At 41.9% G+C, this 24,084-nt stretch overlaps 1 protein-coding gene across 1 annotated transcript; it reads left to right on the forward strand.

Annotated features, from left to right (window-relative positions):
- Nucleotides 1-4,520: 4,520 nt before the first annotated feature.
- LOC112803274 (uncharacterized) lies at nucleotides 4,521-5,366 on the forward strand. The gene is made up of 2 exons (XM_025846779.1): nucleotides 4,521-5,024; nucleotides 5,220-5,366. Exons 1-2 carry the CDS (start codon nucleotides 4,521-4,523, stop codon nucleotides 5,364-5,366), a joined length of 651 nt encoding a protein of 216 aa, XP_025702564.1.
- The last annotated feature ends 18,718 nt before the right edge of the window (nucleotides 5,367-24,084 follow it).

Below are 24,084 nucleotides of genomic sequence, written 5' to 3' on the forward strand. Positions count from 1 at the left end.
AGGATTTAAAATCGCAAATCTGCAGATTTCAGACTTGGTAAAAATTTTGGAAAAACATACGCTCATGCGTAACGCGTATGCGTGACATGAGACTTTCGCGTATGCATAACCCTTATGTGCAGATGGTAGCTACTGCCTCTTGCGCATGCGTGCGCAAACGAGCCTATACGTACGCGCAGTAGGTTAAAATTTGCACGCGCACGCGTCGGCTACTTGAGGTTTATACGTACGCGCAATCAGGGGATGTGTGCGCGTCTTGGCCTAAACCATACCCATGTGTACGCGTGACCTTGTTTTCTGCAAAAACTTGATTTTGAGTTTTTAAATTGAATTTCAAACTTCTAAACCTCTATTTTCCTATTGTTAGTTCTAAACTTGGTTAGGAAGCTTAGTAATGAGGTGGAGTTAGTAAATTAAGGTAACTTGAGGGTGAAGTAAATGTTAAAAATGATGAAATCATGTAAAAAGGATATGCATGCATGAATGATTGAAGATGCTAAGGCTTGAATAATTGATTTCTATAATTACTATGAAATGTATGAGGCTTACACTTTTAAATTATCTGAGATATATGTTTCTCTGGGTAAAGTACCGTGGCTTGCCACCACGTGTTCCACGTTGAGACCCGATACTCTGTTGACCCTGCGACGTAAGATGTGACCAGGCACTCTAAATTCTTAGGAAGGTTGACTCCCATTGAGCAATTTATAATATGAGAAAAAGCTATGCATAAACTCTTGGGGATGCGCGTCGGGGGACAGTTCAAAGGTTTAGCAAACCGAACTTGTCAGGTTGGCTTAATAACCGACAGATGAGACTCATTAGCCATAGGACAGACATGCACCATATGCATATTACCTGAATTACTTGTTTGTGCATTAACTGAGTGTGCCTAAATGTATTTGCTAGGCTAATTGTATAATTGTTATCTATGGTATTTGTACTCTTCTTGTGTTTGATTTTATCTATTTAACTGTGTGTGGTATACCATTGGAGATGGAGGTACGGAGGAAAGGCGGAAGGAAATAAGATTAAGGTTAAGTTCTGTTAGGCTTGGATATCTCTAGAAAGCCACCCTCTTTATGGTTTCTGTTTAATACTTTAAGGCTTTTTAATTTGAGTATTAGCGTTCTAGGATTGTCTCTGGCATTCCCAGGACCCTATATATTATATGTGTGGCACCTTTACCATGCTAAGAACCTCCGGTTCTCACCCCATACTGTGTTGTTGTTTTCAGATGCAGGTCGAAAGGCTCCTTGCTAGGCGTCTGGACTTCTAAAGCGGAGTAGTATCTGAGTTTATTTTGATGTACAACTTTATACATATGTACTTAGCTTTCTCTCCAAGATACTTGTTTATTTTGTCCCTCCTAGAGGGTTGAGGAGAGTTAAGTTTTCAGTTATGTATTTTGGGTTTCGGGATATGTATATATATGTAAATATTCTCTGGCCAGCCTTAGCTTCGCAGGCTAAGTTAAGAGCTTGTTATTCTGTACTTTTGACCCTCCATTCCCGCTTTCTACTAAGTTACACCTATGATCTCTAGGTTTCTTAGCACGCAAGTAATCTCGTTTCCTGAGCGTTGCACTTTTTATTTTGCGATTTTGTTTTATCTGTTTTCCAAGGCTCCTCGTATATTACTCTTTTTCAGATACTATTATATATGTATATATTGTTTTAGAGGTCGTAATAACACACCACCTCTATTTTATAGCTTAAGCGTAAAGCTTTGTGTGGTAAGGTGTTACATTTCTTTTCTTTCGTTTCTTTATGGCGTTGGCCAATTCCTTTCTTTTTTTTTCTTTTAAATTTTAATAATAATAATAATAATAGTTTAATAATAATAATAATAATAATAATAATAATAATAATAATAATAATAATAATAATAATAATAATAATAACAATAAAAATCAATTTAATTTTTGTTTTATCAAATTATTTTTTTGATAAATAATTCTAATTTAATAGAATAAGTAATAATCAAAATTAAACTTCAATAATCATAAAATTCTATTTAATTATTTTTGTTAAAAATAGTTTTCTTAAAAATTACATCTCAATATAATATATTAGCTCATAAATAGCTAATTATTTAAATTTCAAAAATTAAGGTTGTTACATGATTCACATAGTATTTTTAAATTTCTTTTAGTTATTTTTAAAGTATTATTCATTTTTAAGTATATCCGAAATAATAATTTAATATGAATTGATAAATGATTTTACTTTATTCATTAAAATTATGATTTTTTGCTATTATTTGTCCATTCAGTCAATTATAAAAATATGAAAAATTTTATTTTTCTAAAACTTTAGAAAATATGAATACAATCACATTTGAATGACATAATTTAGGATTAAAAGATAATTTTTTAAATAAATATTGATTAATTAAATTTTACATTTTTGTGAATTAAAAAAACAAAAAATATTAATACTGTTCATACCCTGGTCCAACGCTAAGGTCCAGGTCCAGACGACAGGCCCAACCCATAGGGTTGGGCCTCGCAGTACACCGACCTTCCCCTGAGAAGTCGATTCTCACCACGACTTGCTCTAAGGAAATCGGAAACGAGGATTAGCTGGCAGATAATAACTGCCCCTAAAATCTATCAACCCACTTCTAGGATCTATATCGCAATTTCCCTAAGATAAAGGGACGGTTATCCACCTTAAAAGGTGGAACTACTCCAACGGTGGTTATTGGTTCACCACTATAAATACACTGACACCCCTCAGGTATCTCTAAGTCCCAATACTCTCTAGACCTGCTCGCACCCTTGCTGACTTAGGCATCAGAGTGTCTTTGCAGGTACTACCCCCCATTCACTCACGTTCACAAGTCGGACGGAGGCTCCAAAGGCGCGAACCAGTTCGAAGGCTTCTCCCCTCAGACGATTGGGCCAACCTAACGAATCCAGCCCATTAATCTCCGGTTACCCCTCGTAACATTGGCGTCATTGCCGAGGAACCGAGAGATCAACCAGTAATGGCGGACAACTCACCAGAGGATGGTCATACAGCGTCTGATTCCGAACAAGAAAATCTAGATACCGGAAACAACGACGCGGACCTGGCTCTTCACCAAAGAGCCAATGACCAGCATAGAGAAGGCACCTCTGGGTTTAAAAACCCAAAGGTAAACTCATCGGAAGGATGAGAATCAGGAAAGGAAGGGCCACCCCATGCAGCCGAGCTAATGGGGTTGGTCCATGGTCATCAAGGTCGTTTGAAACAGTTGGAACAGGAATTAGAACGACAACGAGAGGCAGAGCGAAATCTCAGGAAAGAGATAGAGCGACAAAAAGAGTTAGAAGAAAAACTCTTGAAGCTAGAATCTTCCTTTAGAAGTTAGAACTCCCGCGGCGACCGAGTAGAGTCGCCCCTGTGAGGAAAGGATCCGTTCAGTGAGGACATAATGAGGGCAAAAGTTTCGAGAAACTTCAAAATCCCTGATATGAAACTTTATGATGGAATCACCGACCCGAATCATCATTTAAGCAATTTCAAAAGTTGAATGTATCTGGCTGATGCTTCTGATGCCACTCGCTGCAAAGCTTTCCCGACCACCCTGTCGAAAGCAGCGATGAAGTGGTTCGATAGCCTTCCTCCAAGGTCGGTCACCAGCTTTGAGGACCTCTCGAGAAAATTCTTAATGAGGTTCTCCATCCAAAAGGATAAAGTAAAGCACGCACCGAGTCTCCTGGGAGTTAAACAGGAGGTCGGAGAACCTCTACGAGACTACATGGAAAGGTTCAACAAAGCGTGCTTGGAGATTCAAGACCTGCCCACCGAGACAGTTATCATGGGGTTAGTAAATGGACTCAGAGAGGGCCCATTCTCTCAGTCCATATCAAAAAGGCACCCCACCTCTTTGAGCAATGTACAAGAGAGAGTAGAAAAGTACATCAACATGGAGGAAAATGCCAGATTACGGGAGCCAAGCTGGCGACAGGGGCCCCCTCACTCAGCAAAAGAAAAAGAAAGGGAGCCCAAGAAAAAAGAGGAGGTCTGTCATGACAGGCCGAGGAGATATCACTCCTATACTCCTCTAAAAGTTTTCCTAGTAGACATATACAAAGAAATCTATAATATTGAAAGATTGCCGCCCCCTAGACCCATCAAAAACAAAAAAGGAGGAAGCCGCGGTGACTACTGCGAGTACCATAAGATGTATGGCCACTCAACAAATGATTGCTATGACCTTAAAAATGTGATAGAAAGGTTGGCCAGGGAAGGCTGACTTGATAGATATCTCATGAAAAGGTCGGACAATCATGGAAAAAAAAGCAAGATGATGAGGACAGAAGAGATCCACCACCACAAACTCCCGAGAGACACATACATATGATCTCTGGAGGATTCGCGGGAGGGGGACTCACTAAGTCATCTCGCAAAAGACACCTAAAGCGAGTTTATCAAGTCGGGAACGAGTCTCCCGATCTCCCAACCATCTCGTTCACCAAAGAGAATGGGCAAGGGATCATGCCCGGGCATGACGACCCGGTGGTGATAACCATGATCTTGGAAAATGCCAACCTCGACAGGACCTTGGTGGACCAAGGGAGTTTGGCTGACATACTCTTTAAGCCCGCATTCGACAAATTAGGGTTGGAAGAAAGGGAGCTAAAAGCTTACCCGGATACCCTGTATGGGCTAGGAGACATGCCAATAAAGCTACTGGGATACATCCCCCTCCACACGACCTTCGGAAAGGGGAAAAATTTCAAAACTCTGAGCATCGACCTTATCGTCATCGATGTCGAATCGGCGTATAACGCCTTGATCGGCAGGACTACGCTAAATCGCCTCGGAGTGGTGGTGTCAACCCCTCATCTTTGCATGAAATTCCTAACGCCTAAAGGAATAGCGACGGTACGGGGAGACCAGAAATTGGCAAGAAAATGCTACAACGAGAGCTTAAACCTCCGAGGAAAGAGCAAGGAAGTTCACACCATAGAGCTCGGAGGAATAAAAGCTAAAAAAGAGCTGCGGCCACAGCCGGAGGGAAGAACTGAAGAGGTTCAAATCGGAAAGGAGGAAGGAAAAAATACCAACATAGGAGCCAGTCTAGATGAAGATTTAAAACAGAGGCTGATAAAGCTCCTGCGAGATAATTCCGACCTCTTCGCTTGGAAAGCTTCCAACATGCCAGGGATAGACCCTCAGCTCATGTCCCACAAGCTTTCAGTATACCCCAGATCATGATCCGTACAGCAACGCAGGCGCGAGCTTGGAACAGAACGAGCTCGGGTGGTGGAGGAGCAAGTGCAAGCATTCTTGGAGGCTGACTTCATCCGAGAGGTCAAGTATCCGGCATGGCTAGCAAATGTAGTGCTAGTCAAAAAGCAAAACGGCAAGTGAAGGATGTGCGTTGACTACACTGACCTGAACAAGGCATGCCCCAAAGACCCATATCCACTTCCCAGTATTGACACCTGTTCCGAAGGTTACCTGAAACTGAAGGTCGATCTCGGATGAGATCTTCTGTACTGGTCGGAGCTAACGTGTCTGGCTGGTGGGAGACGGTCGGAGCTGTTGTGTCCAACTTGTTGGACTTGGTGGTGGTGCTGATTCCTTTGTCCCCGGAGGGTGGGGGGTACCTGCAAGGGACTCCGATGCTTAAGTTAGCAAAGGTATTAAGCAGGTATTGAGTAGAATCAGAGTATGAGTTATACCTGGGTGCTCCAGTGTATTTATAATGGTGAGATGTGACCTTTGGATAAGATAAGTTAGTTATCTTATCTTTGTCTTTAGATTTGAGTTGAGGTCAGCATATCTTTCAACGGAACCGCCTTTATCTCTATAGGCTTAGGCCGCCTTAGGATTTGGGTCGTGCTCCTCTATTTGGGCCCTTTACTGGGCTCTTCTGTCGATTTGGCCGAGCTCTTTAAGAAGAGATCGGATAGTCTGACCTGAAGAAGTCGGTCGCTTTATCTCCAATCATCCCGCGTCAGATAGCTCGACCCAGGGTATGAACAGTGCCCCTACTTGAGCTCGGTTCTTCCTTTGGAGGTCGAGTCCTTGACTTCGGTCCTTCTTCAGTGAAGTCGAATCAAGCATTTTGTCGATTCCTTTCTTTGTAGAGTCTTTTTTGAATGTAGAACGTTTTCCTGTAAAAGCGCGCGCTTTTGTATTTAGCGCTTTTTTGGGAACGCAAGCGGTTTTAACATCTGCATTTAATTGGCATTAATTGCCCCCATTCTCTCTTGGCTTTATTTTGAATTTTCTCGATCAAAAACGGTTTTTCTTCTTCATTTCTTCTTCGTAACTTCTCCCTTTACTCTCTCGTTTTCTGTTTCTCTCATCTGCTCTCTGTCTTTTGTTTGCGCTTCTGCTTTCTTGCGTTGCGGCGTCACTTGGCGATTTTCTGGGCAGCCTTTGTTTCTACGCTTCCATTCTTTTCCTCGAAGCTTCTTTCATCTCCAGGTTAGTCCCATTTCATGTTTCCTTGTTTATTTTTGACTTTGCGATGGAGTTTTCCTTTTGATCTTCCTTTTGGAGAAAGTTTGGATCTTTCTATTTTTATCATGTTTGACTTGTTGCATGCTCTGGATTTTTCCCCTTTTTTGGTGCGAATCTCCTCTTTGTTTGCTTGAATCTTTTTCTTTTGCATGTTGCCGCCGTTTCTGCCTGTGCTTTTGCTGATGATTTTTTACTAGTTTTCAAAAAAGTTTGCGCCTTTGCTGTTTTTCTTCTTGGTTCTTTTGGTGTTCTGATAAACTGTAGCAGTAGTGTTTTTCACTGATAAACTGCAGGAGCGATGCTTTTTCTGATAAACTGTAGAAGGTTGGTGTTTTTGCATTTTTTACTTCTTTTGTTTCTTTCGGGATTTTATTTTCTTTTTTATGAGTGCCGGGATGTAGGCTGTAGAAACAACTTGAAAACCTTGTCTGTTTACTGCCTCCAAGGGATGCCCCCAGACTTTCTTATCTTGAGTCTTGGGGTTTTCCCTTTCTGTTTGTCGAGATGTTTTGCTTCTCGTCCGAGATGTTTTTAAGTAATCCATTCTTCTCTTCTTTTTGTAGGATTTAGTTGACCTCATGTCTTCCCGAAATAACGTTGTAGAGATGCCTTCCCAGGTTCCTGCAGGTATGGCCGATTGGGTGGACTCCATGGTTCTCATGTGTGTCTCGCTGGTTGATTCTGAGTTTTGTGCTCAGCTTAGGTAGTTTCGTAGTGTCTGTAGTAAGTCTGGTGATGAGAAGAATTATGAACTTGTCCCTCCCTCTTCTGACAAGAGAGTCTGCTTTTCAACTCGGGTTGTTGATGGTCGCCCTTTCTTTTATGCTTATGATTTTTTCTTTGGTCAGCTGGGTATTATCCTTCCTTTTACTCAATTTGAAACCGACCTGTTATGGTCTTGTAATGTTGCCCCTTCTCAACTTCACCCCAATTCCTGGGTTTCATAAAAATTTTCCAATTGTTGTGCAATGGTTTTGGTATTCCTGCTTCCCAATCTCTCTTTTTCTACTTGTTTGTCTTGACTAAGCCTGGAGTGGTGAAAAAGAAGGCAGCTTGGGTCTCTTTTCATTCCAACCAGGGAAAGAAGGTCTTTTCCATGTTTGACGAGTCATTCCGCGATTTTAAAAACTACTTTTTCAAGGTCCGAGCTGTTGAAGGAACTCGGCCCTTTTTTCTGGATGAAAATGATGAGCCTGCCTTTCCCTTGGAATGGTAAAAAGACGTGAGGGTCTCCAGGTATTCTTAGGAAATGTTGGATGAGGTTGAGCGAGCCTTTGTTACTGTTTTGGAAGAACACTAGGGTCAACCTCCCCATCTTGATACAAAGAAATTTCTAACCAATCCTTCTCTTCTTCAAACTAAACTGGGTATCTTGTGTTTCTTTTATTATCTGTTTATGTTGCTTGTAGCTGTCTTTCCGACTTGTCCGACTTGTAGCTTAACTTTCTGTTTTATTTACAGAGGCAATGAAGAATAACAAATCTATGAAAGCTTTTAAGAAGGCGCAGAAGGCGACTGCTGCCAGAAATATTGCTGCCAAGGTGGTTGGGAGGGGTCCTCCCAAGTGCGCGAGAAGCCATCAGTGCCGAGTTCCCCTGGGGTGAAGAAGGTGATCCCTACTCCCCGAGTTCGTCTGGTGGATCCTCACCCTGCTTCTGCTGCTCCTTCTGTTGCTCTTCCCAATAAAAAACAAAAAACAGCTGAGCCTTTCGACCTCAATGCTCCCGATTTTAATGCCATTGAATTTGTGGATCAGCAAATCGGTCCCTATGGTACCCTCTCAATGGACGATGTGTCCATCCTTCATCATTTGGAATTTATGGCCTGAAATCACGTACAGATGGCGTATATGGCGGCTGCTATATACCGGACTGCTCAAAATCTTCCTCTCCGTGCTACCAAGGCATTTATGGAGGAGGCAAAGCAGGAGTTTGACCGGATGAAGGGGTTGAAAGAGGAGCTTGAATTAAAGGTGACCAAGTTGGAGAAGGATCTAGAGAATGAGAAGGCAAGTTCCCTTTCACTGGCGGCTTCTTTGAGGTTGGCCGAGGACACAGCCTTGATGCATAAGGAAAGTTACGTTATGACTTATCGGGAGGTGATGCGCCTGAGGGAGGAGTTGAACAATGCCCGGGAAGATTATTCTGAGCTCCAAGGTCATCTCGTTGGCAGCGTGACTGGTGCTTACGAGAACTTGAAGGAGCAAGTTCGGGTCATTGCTCCCAAGGCCGATCTCACCCCTTTCAGCCTGGACAATGTTGTCAGGGATGCCAGGATTGTCCCTGATGACGATGGTGATGATGATGCTGATCCTCCTCCTGTGTCCTCTGCCAAAGTGTCGACCTCTACTGCTCCTCCGGTTGCGCCCGACTCGGATTGCCAGATTCTGAACCGGGAGGATGGGACTGTGGACACTGTGCCGATTCAGACTTGTCCTCCTTCTCCTTGCCCTGATGCTGCCAAGAAGGCTCCTGATGTTTGCTGATCTCTTTCTGGATATGTAGTTGGCCCGGCTTGTGGGCTTTTTAAAACTTTTTTATTTAATTGCTGACATTTCCTAGTTGCTTGTTTAGCAACTTTTTATTTTGAAAAACAAAAGGTAGCTCGCTATCCCTTCACGGAAGGTTTTGGTGGCCTTCCGGGCCTTATAACTTTTGTGGAGTAATAGAGGTAGTTTTTTTTTTTGACTTGGCATCTTTTCAGTTTTCTACTGATGTTTGAAATCTTGTATCTCGACCTCCTCGGATTGCTTTGTTTTATTGTTTGTAGCTTGGATCCTTTGAGGTTGTGACTTATGGGTCCAACTTGTTTCTTGGTGGTTCTTTTGCGCTGGTCCCCCTTTAAGTTATTTCTGTAATCCTCTTTCTTGGACCTTTGTCAGGTCTCTTTCGGGGATTACTTTTATAACTTATTTGTAGGAGATCGATTTCGTTAGGTTGATCTCTTTCTAGGTTATTTCTGTAATCCTCTTTTTTGGACCTTTGTCAGGTCTCTTTCAGGGATAACTTTGATAACTTTTTAGTGGTAGGAGTCTGACTTGGTTATGTCGGTCTCCTTTAAGTTATTTTTTGTAGTCCTCTTTCTTGGATCTTTGTTAGATCTCTTTCAGGGACTACTTGTATAACTTTTTAGTGATAGGAGTCCGACTTGGTTATGTCGGTCTCCTTTAAGTTTTTTTTTGTAGTCCTCTTTCTTGGATCTTTGTCAGATCTCTTTCAGGGACTACTTGTATAACTTTTTAGTGATAGGAGTCCGACTTGGTTATGTCGGTCTCCTTTAAGTTATTTTTTGTAGTCCTCTTTCTTGGATCTTTGTCAGGTCTCTTTCAGGGACTACTTGTATAACTTTTTGTTTTGGGCTGACTTTGTTATGTCAGGCCCTTCTAAGTTAAAGTAATCCTCTTTAATAAGGTTGGCCAGACCTCTTTCCAGGGTTTACTTATAACTTGGGTTGACTTGGTTCGTTCGACCAGTCCTTAAGTTATTATTTTAGCGATCCATAAGACCTCGTTAGGTTCTTTTTTAGATCACTTTCGATAACTTCTTACATTATTCTGTGTTCATCTTTGTCGATTTGTGGAAAGTGGTTGTCATCTCTAGATCGTCCTTTGGGTGAATCGCGTTTTCACCTTTATCGGACGGTTGTCTTTATCGTGATCGTGCAGTGAAATTGTTTTTCACTTTCTGCCGATCTGTTGCTTTATAATCGAACGATGAATGCTTCAGATTAATGCATCTTGAAATCTTTGTAGAATGTCTAAAATATATTTTATTTAAAGGAAAAAGTGCGAATATATACATATGGGATTGTCTGAATCTCAACTTGGTGCCTCATTAAAAAACCTTTTCATGAAAAAGAGTGCATTAAATGATGAGATCTTTTGTCTTTTCTAACTGTAGTACCTTCTTAGGTTGCAGGCGTGCCATGACCTGGGAAGCTCTCGTCCATCAAGTTCAGACAGTCTGTAGTAGCCCTTTCCAAGTACTTTTACAACTCGGTAGGGTCCTTTCCAGTTTGCTGCCAGCTTTCCTTCTCCTGGTTGAGTTGTTCCAATATCATTTCGGATTAGGATGAGATCATTCTCTGCAAAACTTCTCGGCACTACCTTTTGATTATATTTGGAAGCCATTCGGCGCTTTAGAGCTTCTTCCCTGATCCGAGCTCTTTCTTGGATTTCGGGTAACAAGTCGAGCTCTTCTCTCTGAAGTTGGGAGTTTGCTCCCTCATTGTAGTGAACTACTCTAGGCGACCCTTCCTCAATCTCTACTGGAATCATTGCCTCTATTCCGTATGCTAATCGGAAGGGGGATTCCTTCGTGGTGGAATGCGGCGTTGTTTGATATGCCCATAGGACTTGTGGAAGCTTCTCCGCCCAGGCTCCCTTTGCATCTTGTAATCTCCGTTTTAATCCGGCCAATACGACTTTGTTAGCAGCTTCAGCCTGTCCATTGGCTTGTGGATGTTCAACGGAGGTGTACTGGTGCTTTATATTCAAGTCAGCTACTAGTTTTCTGAAGCCTGCATCTGTGAATTGAGTGCCATTGTCTATGGTTATTGAATGTGGAACCCCGAACCTTGTGACAATGTTTCTATATAAGAATTTTTGGCTTCTCTGAGCGGTGGTATTGGCTAGGGGCTCTGCCTCGATCCACTTTGTAAAGTAATCTACCCCTACTATGAGGAATTTAACTTGTCCTGATCCCTGTGGGAAGGGGCCGAGAAGATCGAGTCCCCATTTTGCAAACGGCCAAGGCGATGTCACGCTAATGAGCTCTTCTGGCGGGGCGATGTGAAAGTTGGCATGTTTCTGACATGGTGGACATGTCTTTACAAATTCTGTAACTTCTTTCTGTAGAGTTGGCCAATAAAATCTCGCCCGGAGTACTTTTTTGCGAGAGCTCGTGCTCCGAGATGATTGCCACAAATGCCGCCGTATATTTCTTCTAGCACTTCCCTTGTGTTGGAGGTCGGCACGCATTTTAGTAAAGGTGTTAAAATTCCTCTTTTGTACAGGATGTTGTTTATGATGGTGTAGTACTGTGCCTCCCTTTTTAACCTCTTTGCCTCCTTTTCTTCTGTGGGGAGCGTTCCTGTTTTGAGGTAGTTGATTATGGGGGTCATCTATCCTTGGTCCTGACTTGTTATAGTCAGGACTTTTTCTTCTTCCGAGATTGACGGGTTTTGCAACATTTCCTGGATGAGGCTCCTATTGTTGCCCCCTGGTTTGGTGCTGGCTAGTTTTGAGAGTGCATCAGCTCAGGCATTTTGTTCGCGGGGTATGTGGCAGATTTTATACTCCCCGATTTGTCCGAGCTGTTCCTTGGTTTTATCCAAATATTTTTTCATGGTGGGATCTTTGGCTTGGTAGCTCCTTGTTATTTGTGATGTGACCACTTGTGAATCGCTGTAAATGTTGAGTTTTTGAGCTCCGACCTCTTTAGCCAGCTTCAAACCGGCTAATAATGCTTCATATTCTGCCTGGTTGTTTGAGGCCGGGAACCCGAACTTGAGGGAGAGCTCAACTTGGGTTCCTTGGTCGCTTTCTATTATCACGCCTGCGCCGTTTCCAGTTTTATTTGAAGAACCGTCCACGTAAAGATTCCATTCTGTGGGGTTTCTAGGGCATCTGTGAATTCTGCGATAAAGTCGGCCAAATACTGTGATTTGATGGCCGTCCAAGCTTCATATTGAAGGTCAAACTCTGACAACTCGACTGCCCATTGTAGAATTCTGCCTGCCAGATCTGTTTTCTGCAATATTCCTTTTATGGGCTGGTTAGTTCGAACCTTAATGGTGTGAGCCTGGAAGTACGGGCGGAGTCATCGAGATGTTAGAATGAGGGTATAGGCAAATTTTTCTATTTTTTGGTAGTTCAGCTCGGATCCCTGTAGCGCTTTGCTAATGAAGTAGACGGGTTGTTGCCCATTTTCGTCTTCTCTGACTAGTGCTGAGGCTATTGCCCGGCTCCCTACTGCGAGATATAATATGAGCGGTTCTCCTTCTCGTGGTCGAGATAGGATAGGTGGCCGTCCTAAGAACTCCTTGAAGTCTTGGAAGGCTTGCTCACATTCTGTCGTCCATTCGAACTGTTTTCCCTTTCTTAAAGTAGCATAGAAGGGGAGAGATATTATCGCAGCTCGTGCTAAGAATCGAGATAGGGCGGCCAACCTCCTATTGAGTTGTTGTACTTCTTTGACACAGGTTGGGCTCTTCATGTTGAGTATGGCTTGATATTTGTCTGAATTTGCTTCAATTCCCCTTTGTGTGAGCATGAAGCCTAAGAATTTGCCTGCTTCTACTGCGAAGGTGCATTTTGCAGGATTAAGTCGCATGTTGTGCTTCCTTATAGTGTAAAACACTTGAGTCAGGTCGGATAATAATGTATCTTTGCTTTGTGTCTTTATCAACATGTCGTCCACATAAACTTCCATGATTTTTCCGATGTGATCTGAGAAGACTTTATTCATTAGCCTTTGATAAGTAGCTCCTGCGTTCTTGAGACCGAAAGGCATCACGATGTAGCAGTAGTTTGCTTTCGGTGTTAGGAACGAGGTCTTTTCTTGATCTGGTGGATACATGGGGATTTGATTGTACCCCGAGTATGCGTCCATAAACGAGAGATATTTGTATCTGGAGGAAGCATCTACTAGAGAATCAATACTTGGGAGTGGGTATGGATCTTTTGGACAAGCCTTGTTGAGATCGGTGTAATCGGTGCACATTCGCCACTTCCCATTTGATTTTTTCACCAAGACAACGTTGGCTAGCCATAGCGGGTATTTGACTTCTCTTATGAATCTGGCTTCCAGTAGTGCCTGTACTTGCTTGTCCACAGCTTGGGATCGCTCTGGCCCAAGTTTTCTTCATCTCTACTGCACCGGTCGAGATCCTGGATAAACTGCCAACTTATGACACATTAGCTTAGGGTCTGTGTCTGGCATGTCTGCGGCTTTCCATGCGAAGAGATCGACGTTATCTCGCAAGAATTGTATTAGTAATTCTTTTAAATCTTCTTTTAGGATTGTGTCGATATTGGTTGTTTTTTCCGAGGTGTCCTCGATCTGAATCTTTTCTATCTCGCCTTCTGGCTGGGGACGAAGTTCTTCTCGTCGATGAACTCCGCCCAACTCGATTGTGTGGAACTCTTCTCCTTTGCCTCTGAGGTTTAAGCTTTCATTATAACAGCGACGTGCCGTCTTCTGGTCTGCTTTTATCGTGGCTATTCCTTTTGGGGTTGGGAACTTCATACATAGGTGTGGGGTCGAGACTATTGCGCCGAGTTGGTTGAGTGTTGTCCGTCCTATGAGAGCGTTGTAAGCTGAACTTACATCGACTACGATGTAGTCTATTTTGAGGGTCCTGGATTGGTCCCATTTTCCGAAGGTTGTATGTAGTGGTATGTATCCGAGTGGGCGAACCAGGGTATCTCCTAGCCCAAACAGGCTGTTTGGATATGCTTTAAGTTCTTTTTCTTCCAAGCCGAGTTTATCAAAGGCTGTTTTGAATAAGATGTCGGAAGAACTCCCTTGGTCTATTAATGTGCGGTGTAGGTTGGCGTTTGCCAATATGATGGTGATAACCATGGGATGATCGTGTTCTGTGATGATGCCGGATGCGTCCTCTTTAGTGAATGTAATTGTCGGAATGTTGAGTGCTTTCTCCTCTCCTTCGACATGATATACTTCTTTGAGATATCTTTTGCGAGAGGATTTGGAGATTCCACCTGCTGTGAATCCGCCGTGTATCATGTGGACATGTCTTTCTGGTGTCCGAGGTGATCTGTTCGTTTGGTATCTTCATCCTTTCGTCTCTTTCTTTGATCATCATCTCGAGTGGCTAGGAATCGATCTAATTTTCCTTCTCTCACCAATTTTTCTATGATATTTTTTAAGTCAAAGTATTCGTTTGTGGAGTGTCCTCGGACTTGATGGTATTCACAATATTCCTTCCGGTTTCCTCCTCCCCTTTTGCCTTTGAGTGGCCGTGCTGGGGGGATTTTTTCTGTATGACAGACTTCTTTGTATATCTCGACCAGGGATGCCCTGAGAGGAGTGAAATTATGGTATTTTTTGACTTTCTCCCCTTGTCGATCTTCTTTTCTCTTGGATTCCTTGTCTCTGTCTCGGTAGGAGGCCCCTGATTTTGAGGTCTCTCCTAACCGAGCATTTTCTTTCATGTTGATGTATTTTTCTGCTCGTTCCTGTACTTCGTCTAAGGAGGTTTGGTACTTTTTTGAGATAGATTGGCTGAAAAGTCCCTCTCGTAGGCCATTGATGAGTCCCATAATGGCGGCCTCCGTTGGTAAATTTTGTATGTCCATGCATGTTTTGTTGAATTTCTCCATGTAGTTGCGGAGGCTTTCCCGATCTCCTTGTTTGATCCCTAGTAAACTGGAGGCGTGCTTGGCTTTATCTTTCTGAATGGAGAATCTGGCTAGGAATTTTTTAGCTAAGTCATCAAAGCTTGAGATGGACTTCGGGGGTAGGTTGTCGAACCATCGGATCCCTGTTTTTGTGAGAGTTGTTGGAAAAGTTTTGCAGCGAACAACATTTGGGGCGTCAGTGAGGTACATTCTACTTCTGAAGTTGCTGAGGTGGTGGTTGGGATCCGTGGTGCCATCATACAGGGTCATATCCGGGAGCTTGAAGTCTTTTGGAATTTTGGTTTTCATGATTTCCCTGGTGAATGGGTCTTGCTCTTTGCGTGAATTTTCCTCGAGATTAGCCTGGGGTGCTTTTGATTTGAGATCGGCTTCCAATTGCTGTAGTTTTTCTTCCAACTCCCGACGTCACCGCACCTCTCTTTGGAGATCTCTTCCAATTTCCCGTTGTAGTTGAGTTTCTTTTTCCAGTTGTTTTAGACGATACAAGAGTGCTTCTATTGCCCCTGAATTTGGTGAGTCTTTGTCTTTGTTGGTTTCCGAAGTGTTTTGTAGCGTGACATCTGCGTTTTTGTGCAGTGTTCGATCCTTCAGACCTGAATTGTGGTCGTTGTCATGGTCGTCCGCCATGGTGATGGGATGACTTCCAGGGTCCCCGGCAACGGCGCCAATGTTCCGAGGGTTACCTGAAACTGGAGGTCGATCTCGGATGAGATCTTTTGTACTGGTCGGAGCTAACGTGTCCGGCTGGTGGGAGACGGCCGGAGCTGTTGTGTCCGACTTGTTGGACTTGGTGGTGGTGCTGATTCCTTTGTCCCCGGAGGGTGGGGGTACCTGCAAGGGACTCCGATGCTTAAGTTAGCAAGGGTATTAAGCAGGCATTGAGTAGAATCAGAGTATGAGTTATACCTGGGTGCTCCAATGTATTTATAATGGTGAGATGTGACCTTTGGATAAGATAAGTTAGTTATCTTATCTTTATCTTTAGCTTTGAGTTGAGGTCAGCGTCTCTTTCAACGGAACCGCCTTTATCTCTATAGGCTTAGGCCGCCTTAGGATTTGGGTCGTGCTTCTCTATTTGGGCCCTTTACTGGGCTCTTCTGTCGATTTGGCCGAGCTCTTTAAGAAGAGATCGGATAGTCTGACCTGAAGAGGTCGGTCGCTTTATCTCCAATCATCCCGGGTCGGATAGCTCGACCCAGGGTATGAACAACACCCTAGTAGATGCGAGCTCGGGGTATCAGTACGTGTCGTTCATGGATGCTTACTCGGGATACAATCAAATCCTGATGTATAAGCCGGATGAGGAAAAAACTTCATTCATCACACCTAGAGCAAACCACTGCTATGTGGTAATGCCTTTTGGATTAAAAAATGCTGGGGCCATATATCAAAGGTTGATGAATAAAATGTTCGCTCCCCACCTCGGGAACTTAATGGAGGTCTACGTAGATGACATGCTGGTGAAAACCAAGGAGGAAACCGACCTCTTGACAGATCTCTCACAAGTTTTCAACACCGTAAGGTTACATGGGATGAGACTAAATCTCACAAAATGTACTTTCGTGGTGGAGGCGAAAAAGTTTCTAGGGTTCATGCTAACACAAAGGGTGATCGAAGCGAACCCCGACAAGTGCAAAGCTATTCTAGAAATGAAAAGCCCAACTTGTCTAAGGGAGGTCCAACAATTGAACGGCCGACTCGCCGCCCTTTCCAGATTCCCAACGGGATCGGCACTAAGATCCCTTCCACTATTCTCTCTACTAAGAAAATGATGCCAGTTCGAATGGACTCCGGAATGCGAAGAAGCATTCCAAGAGTTCAAAAGGTTTTTGAGTCAGCCTCCAATTCTGACCCGACCCATAGTCGGGGAAGAGCTCGTCCTGTACCTGTCAGTAGCAGACAGAGCCGTAGCATCAGCCTAATACGAGAAGATGAGGTTGTGCAGCATCCTATGTACTTCACCAGCAAAGTTTTACAAGGCCCAGAACTAAAGTATCAAAAACTTGAAAAGTTTGCATACTCCTTAGTAGTGGCCTCACGCTGATTACGGCCGTATTTCCAAGCGCACACGATAAAAGTCCGAACGAACCAGCCCATGAAGCAGATCCTCCAGAAGACGGACATTGCGGGCAGAATAGTTCAATAGGCAATAGAGCTCTCCGAATTCGACCTGAAATACGAAGCCCGGACGGCAATAAAAGCTCAATGCCTCACCGACTTCCTAGCAGAATACGCCGGAGATCAAGAGAAAAAATCCACTACATGGGAGTTATATGTAGATGGGTCCTCCAACAAGGTTGGAAGCGGTGCAGGCATAATACTGGTCAGCGAAGGGGGAACGCAAATAGAAGTCTCCCTCAAGTTTGAGTTCTCAGCTTCCAACAATCAGGCAGAATATGAAGCCTTGATTGCAGGGCTAAAACTGGCAGAAGAAGTTGGTGCAACCAAAGTAATGATATTTAGCGACTCTCAGGTGGTGACCTCTCAAATAAATAGAGAGTATCAGGCTAAAGATTCTAACATGAAAAGGTACTTAGACAAAACCTTGGAGCACCTTAGGCGCTTTGAGGAGACCGAGGTAAAGCATATAACTTGGGACCTCAACAACAGGGTAGATGCCTTCTCCATGCTCGCAAGTACCAAACCAGGAGGAAACAACAGAAGCCTAATCAAAGAAACTCTCCCTGAACCCTCTATGGCCAAAACAGAGGCTGTTTAAGATGTCTTTGAGGTCGCCGGGTTAGATCTCAGGTGGATGAAGCTCTTAGTCAAATACCTAAAATTCGACATCATCCCCAAAGAGAAAAAGAGGCCAAAAAGATCCGGAGGGAAGCACAAAGCTACACGCTGGTGAAAAATATCCTCTATAAAAGGGGAATATCAACACCACTACTAAAGTGTGTCCCAACCTCAAAGACAATCGAGGTGCTAGAGGAGGTGCACAATGAAATCTGTGGAAACTATCTCGGGGCAAGGTTGTTAGCCAGAAAGGTAATCCGAGCTGGGTTCTACTGGCCGACCTTACAAAAAGACTCAACAGAATTTGTGAAGAAGTGCCAACCATGCCAAATGCATGCAAACTTCCATGTAGCTCCCCCCGAAGAGCTCATTAGTATAACTTCCCCATGGTCTTTCGCAAAATGGGGGCTGGACTTGCTAGGACCATTCCCTCAAGCGCCGGGACAAGTAAAGTATCTAATAGTGGGAGTGGATTATTTCACAAAGTGGATAGAAGCAGAACCATTGGCCACCATCACCGCTCAAAGAAGTCGAAAGTTTCTCTACAAGAATATTATCACCAGATATGGAGTACCTCACTCCATCACTACCGATAATGGCACTCAGTTCACCAACTCAACCTTCAAAAACCTGGTGGCCAGCATGAAAATCAAACATCAATTTACATCGGTGGAACATCCACAAGCAAATGGACAAGCCGAGGCAGTAAACAAGGTCATACTGGCTGGGTTGAAGAAAAGGTTGCATGATACAAAGGGAGCCTGGGCTAAGGAGCTCCCACAAGTACTTTGGGCTTATCGGACCACACCTCAATCTGCCACAGGAGAAAAACCCTTCCGACTTGCTTATGGCATAGAAGTCATGATACCAGTCGAAATCAACGAGCAAAGCCCAAGGGTGAGCTTCTACGACGAGGTTGGAAATATACAGGGACACAAAGAAGAACTTGAGCTACTCCCTGAAGTTCAAGAACGAGCCCATATTAGAGAAGCAGCATTGAAACAAATGATGACGAACATATACAACAAAAAAGTCATTCGAAGGAGCTTCGCCCCAGATGACTTGATCTTAATCAGAAACGACATTGGAGTCAATAAATCTGGAGAGGAGAAGCTCGCTGCTAACTGGAAGGGACCATACAAGATTAGTGAGGTCTTAGGATAAGGTTATTACAAAGTGACCGACTTAAACGGCACCGAGCTACCCAGGTCGTGGCATGCTTGTAATATAAAAATGTACTACAGTTAAAAGCTAGCTCTACTCCCTGATGTACTTTTTTCCCAACTTCGTGATTTTTTCCAAAAGAAAAGGGTTTTTCCGAAGGGGGTTTTTAACGAGGCATCACGGTAGAGACTAAGGGGTCATAAATAGTCCAAAACCCTTAGTAGCAGTAAAGTACCTTCGCAAATAAATAAAGATCTTTTACAATATCTCTTATAAAATTCCTTCTCGCTTTCTTTCTTTCTACGAAACGCACCGACTTAAGCTCGACAAAGCGTGAAAATCCCATGAACCGACCTAGGTGGTTGTCAGGATAAAACGACGAGGTACAAGTCGGTGTAAAGAGGTTATAAAAGTTGATCGTGATAAACTCGGAAATTATCTAACTAACAAGTCGAATAATACCGAGAAACAAAGAAATGCATCGCAAAAATAACTTAAGTTATAAAAACTCAATAAATTAAAAAAAATTGAGTATAAGAAATACCAAAAAGAGATCAGAAAACCTATAGAAGGCACTAAGGAAAAGACTGCCCCAAGCCTTCAAGAAAAATTTGAGAAAAAAATTAGAAGAAGGGACAACCAACCAAGAAAAAAGGTTTTCAAAATAAGGATCAAAAGGGTTTTTTCGAAACCTAAACAAAAAAGCATGCACACAACGAACAAAGATAGCCTAAACCCTTGTCCAAAAAAGGGTATTTTTAATATTTTGTTCACGGCCATAAAAGACCAAGAAAGTGTCAGCAGAATACCACCACAAAATAAAAATAAATAGTTTAAAAAAAGGAGACCCACAGGCCGGGCCCCCATATAGCCACGAATAATTTTTTCAGTTGGGAAGGATGTCACCACCAGAGCCAGGGAGAGTAGTTGGAGCACCACCAGAGTCAGGAAGAGAAATATCCATAGGAGATGGAGTGGAAGTTTCAGGAGCCTTTGAAGAACTCAGGACATCTTCTGGTCAGAGAGGGGATTCTATTATTCTCTGACCTCAAGTTTTCAACTCAGACACAGGCCAGGGAGGAGAGACAATAGCCCCGTCAATTATGACCTTATCAGGATCCAAAGGGGAGAGATCCAGGTCGGGAGCAATAACCCCGACCTACTCCTTAAAGACCCTCCACGCCTCCTCGGATCCATCAGCAATGGAGTCCTCCAGATCCGCATAAGCATCCTGAGCTCTTACCAAATCTTTTTTAACCTCCACAAGGTCCTGGAACAAGCTCGAATAGCTCTGCTCAGCCTTCTCCCGCAGACCCTCTGCCATAGTACACCGGCCCATCAACTTCTCCTCCTCCTTTCGGAAATTATCCCTATCCTCCTTCAACCTGGTAACCTCCTCCTTCAGACTATTCTCAGCCTCCTGATATAAAAAAATCCTCTCCTCTGGCTCTTCAACCCTCAGCGATGAACCCAAACAGCTGAGGGAAGTCTTCTAAAAAATATCAAGAAACTTTGTGCACACCCCTGCCGCCCTGATACTCTCCTGAGCCAGAATAGTAAGGTGGTTTCGAATAGAAGCATCATCCATACTTATACGAGTATGAGGATAGATATGCTTCCGAACAAACTGAGGTGCATCCACCTTGGCCTCACCTTCAAAAGAAGAGCTAGACTCTAAAGCCTTGCGCTTCTTCTTTTCTGGCCCAGGGGAAGATCGGGGAGGAGGGGAGGAGGGGACGGTAGAGAAGAGGCCGAGGAAGAAATAACAATAGGACGAGTGGGGGTCCCCAAATTGTGAGAAGGAGGGGAAAAGGAAGGACGAGAAGGACCAGCTACCCTGGCGCTGCCGACTCTGGCGCGGGATCTCGCTTTGGCCTCCTGAACTCTTTGGTAAGACTCCCTGGAATTCTTCTTTGCCATTTCTGCAAAAACAATTAGGAAGCTAAAGTCAGTAAAACAAGTCGGAAGAAACAAGTCGTGAAAACATCAAGTCGGTTAATATGATAAACTAAGAAAAAGCTACCTAATTGAGCCTGGACAAAGGTCGGAGACCCCTGGAGAAACTTTTTTGTATCCAGGTAGGGGGCTCTCCCCCATACTTCTCGGAGAAACCCCACAATGGCCGCCTCCACCTCATCTAAATCATCCAGACCGTATTTTTCACAAGGAGAGGCCTCTCTCCAGTACAAGGGAAAGCGATGAGAAGAAGTGTCATCCAAAAAAAAGGGGGTGGTGACCCTCTATAGCTTGAACTTTGAAAAAAAAAATTTGAAGTCATGGAAGGATTCATCAAAAAGAGTAAAAACTCTCCGACCTTGTATGGCCCGGAAAGACACCAACCGCTGTTTGTTATTTTGTCCACTAAAGGGCTTAGTCATATGAAAGAGATAAAAGAAAATCTTCAAAGAAGTCGGAAAGTCTAAAGCATGGATGATAAATTGATAAATTTTCAAAAAACCCCAAGAGTTAGGGTGAAGCTGGATAGGAGCAACACGACAGTGGCATAAAACAGCTATCTCGAAGTCGAAAAAAGGGAGAAAAACGCCTAAGCGGGTAATCATGCTCTCATACATGTAGAAAAAATGAGGGGCTACCTCAGAAGCCCTCCCAAAACAAACCCGGTCTTCCGAACCCGGGGCAATCAGTTCATATTTCGGCTCATCCTCATCAGAAGTGCAAAGCCTATGATGAATGCGAAGGTTAGTGATAAAGTCAGTATCCACAAGAGGTTCTTCCCCCAGAACCGTGACATCCACCCATTGAGCAAGGATTTCTACAGAAGACATTTTATTTTTCTAGAAAGGGATAGCGAAACCTACAAAGAAAAAAGAAAAAGGTTCAAAAATAGGGTCTCTAAGGGTTCGAGGCAAGTCTCTCAAACTAAGCAGAGAAACACCGAGACTACCATCCACACTCTACTGAACAAAACATGCAAGCGAAAAAACTCTATAAAGAAAGGGTAAGAAAAGAAACTGACATTTTTCCTTGCACAGAAAGGTGGAAGCAACAACACTCGAAAAGGAAGGAGCTTTCTTCTTTCAAACAGTAAAGGGTGCAGGTAGAAAAGTTTTCAGAAACGAAACAAGCGAGGAGAGGGAAAAGTATTTATAAACACGTTAGGGGGATAAAGGTAAAACGACGCAGCCATTTAAGAGTTGCACTGTTACCAATGTAACCGACCCCACGTATGAATGCTCAAACCTCTAAGAGACGCAACGTTTGATTAGACGCAACTATTGAGAATTTTTAAAACACGTCGGTTCCGAAAAATCAAGTCGGTTCCTTATCAGGTCGGCTACGGTCCCGAGTTATAATACTCGACCCCAACTCTTAAAAGAAATTGGGCTCGACTAGGGGCACTGTTCATATCCTGGTCCAACGCTAAGGTCTAGGTCCAGACGCCTCGCAATACACCGACCTTCCCCTGAGAAGTCGGTTCTCACCACGACTTGCTCTAAGGAAGTCGAAAACGAGGATTAGCTGGCAGATAATAACTGCCCCTAAAATCTCTCAACCCACTTACAGGAGTCATATCGCAACTTCCCTAAGATAAAGGGACGGTTATCCACCTTAAAAGGTGGAACTACTCCAACGGTGGTTATTGGTTCACCACTATAAATACACTGACACCCCTCAGGTATCTCTAAGTCCCAATACTTTTTAGATCTGCTCGCACCCTTGCTGACTTAGGCATCAGAGTGTCTTTGCAGGTACCACCCCCCATTCATTCACGTTCACAAGTCGGACGGAAGCCCCAAAGGCGCGAACCCATTCGAAGGCTTCCCCTCTCAGAATATTGGGCTAACCTAACGTATCCAACCCATTAATCTCCGGTTACCCCTCGTAACAAATACCTATAAGGATAATTCTACCACTCTATCAGTATAGATTAGTAGTAGAATATAAAAATTTATAATTATAAAAAATATATTTTTAAAAAATAATAAAAAATGACTGAACATACATCACACTTGTTGAGACGTTAGTATATATAATATATTAAAATAGAGACCAAGCTTATTACCATATTTGTAGTTATTATATAATAAGTTTGTTTCAAATATTGTTGACAAAAACCAATTTTATTACTTTAATTTATTCAATAGATATAACACTACAATAAATAAATATTAGAATAACATTCTTTTGAACATAGTATAATAAATTATTTCATGAAATATATTTATTTTTATTATTTGAATAAAAAAATTAAAATAATAATCGTGATTAATTAAAGTTGGTTTTTTTTATTTATCTTGTATTTGAAGACACATATTAAGTTTATAAATTAAAAAAATTATTAAAAATATAAAAATATTAAGACTGCTTTTGATTTATATTTATATTTTTTATTTTTATATTTAGTATTTTTTATTTTTTGAATTTTGTAAAAGAAAAAATAAAAATAATAAGTGAAAACAAAAAATAGGGAGACACCCTAAGTTTATTTAGTATTTTCTGTTTTTTAATTTGATGCATTACACACCCTAAGTTTTTAATGCGTTTGTTTTACATTTATTTTTTTAAAAGGAGACTTAAATTCGTGACTTTTTAATTAAGTACAAAAAGATTATATTATTTGAATTATAATTTATTAGCTTATTTTATATTCATTAAATGAAAACATTTAAAACTTTTTAATAATGATAATCTTATTATGTGTCTTAAGAATATATGTTAATTAATTTTTTTTGTCAAGTTATCAAAAAAAACAAGAACGATATTACAAATTCAAGTTTTTTAATTTTTTTATTAATTAACTTCAATCAAATTAGTTAAACATAATAAAAATTAATTATAACTAGTATTATTCTGAATTTTATTACGAAATTTAAGTTTTTAATATTTATTTAAATAGACGAATAAATTGATTATTTGACCAACTTAAATTAGTTAAATTTTATTATTTAACTTGGTTAAATTTAGTTCATAGAAAAAAACCTCGAATGTGTAACGTTATTAAAAAATCTATGATGTACGGACACGGACACGGACACATGATACGACACGACACAGGATACGCCGATACGCAAATTTTTAAATTTTATATGACTCGGGACACGCATACATATAAAATATAAAGTATTTTTTAGATAAATCGAAATGATATTTTGATATTTTATTTATATTAAAATATAAATTAAAATTTTTAATTATTTTTAATTTCTTTTTTAATTATATCAAGTATTTAAAATATTTTTTGTTTTAATAAATAATAATATATATTATATCTAAATTAATTTTAAGAATATATATTAAGAATAAAATTGGACACAATGATACGTAATGATATTTAGGTGTGTTCAGACGTATCCAAAAATTTTTTTATTT

Source organism: Arachis hypogaea, chromosome 5, assembly GCF_003086295.3.
Source record: "Arachis hypogaea cultivar Tifrunner chromosome 5, arahy.Tifrunner.gnm2.J5K5, whole genome shotgun sequence".
Lineage (NCBI taxonomy): Eukaryota > Viridiplantae > Streptophyta > Magnoliopsida > Fabales > Fabaceae > Arachis > Arachis hypogaea.

Bases quoted from the DNA above. Each gene is read 5' to 3' on its own strand.
- LOC112803274 (XM_025846779.1), top strand. From the start codon at position 4,521: ATGATCTTGGAAAATGCCAACCTCGACAGGACCTTGGTGGACCAAGGG. The intron at 5,025-5,219 runs GTTCAAATCGGA...TGATCCGTACAG, and splicing joins CGGAGGGAAGAACTGAAGAG to CAACGCAGGCGCGAGCTTGG.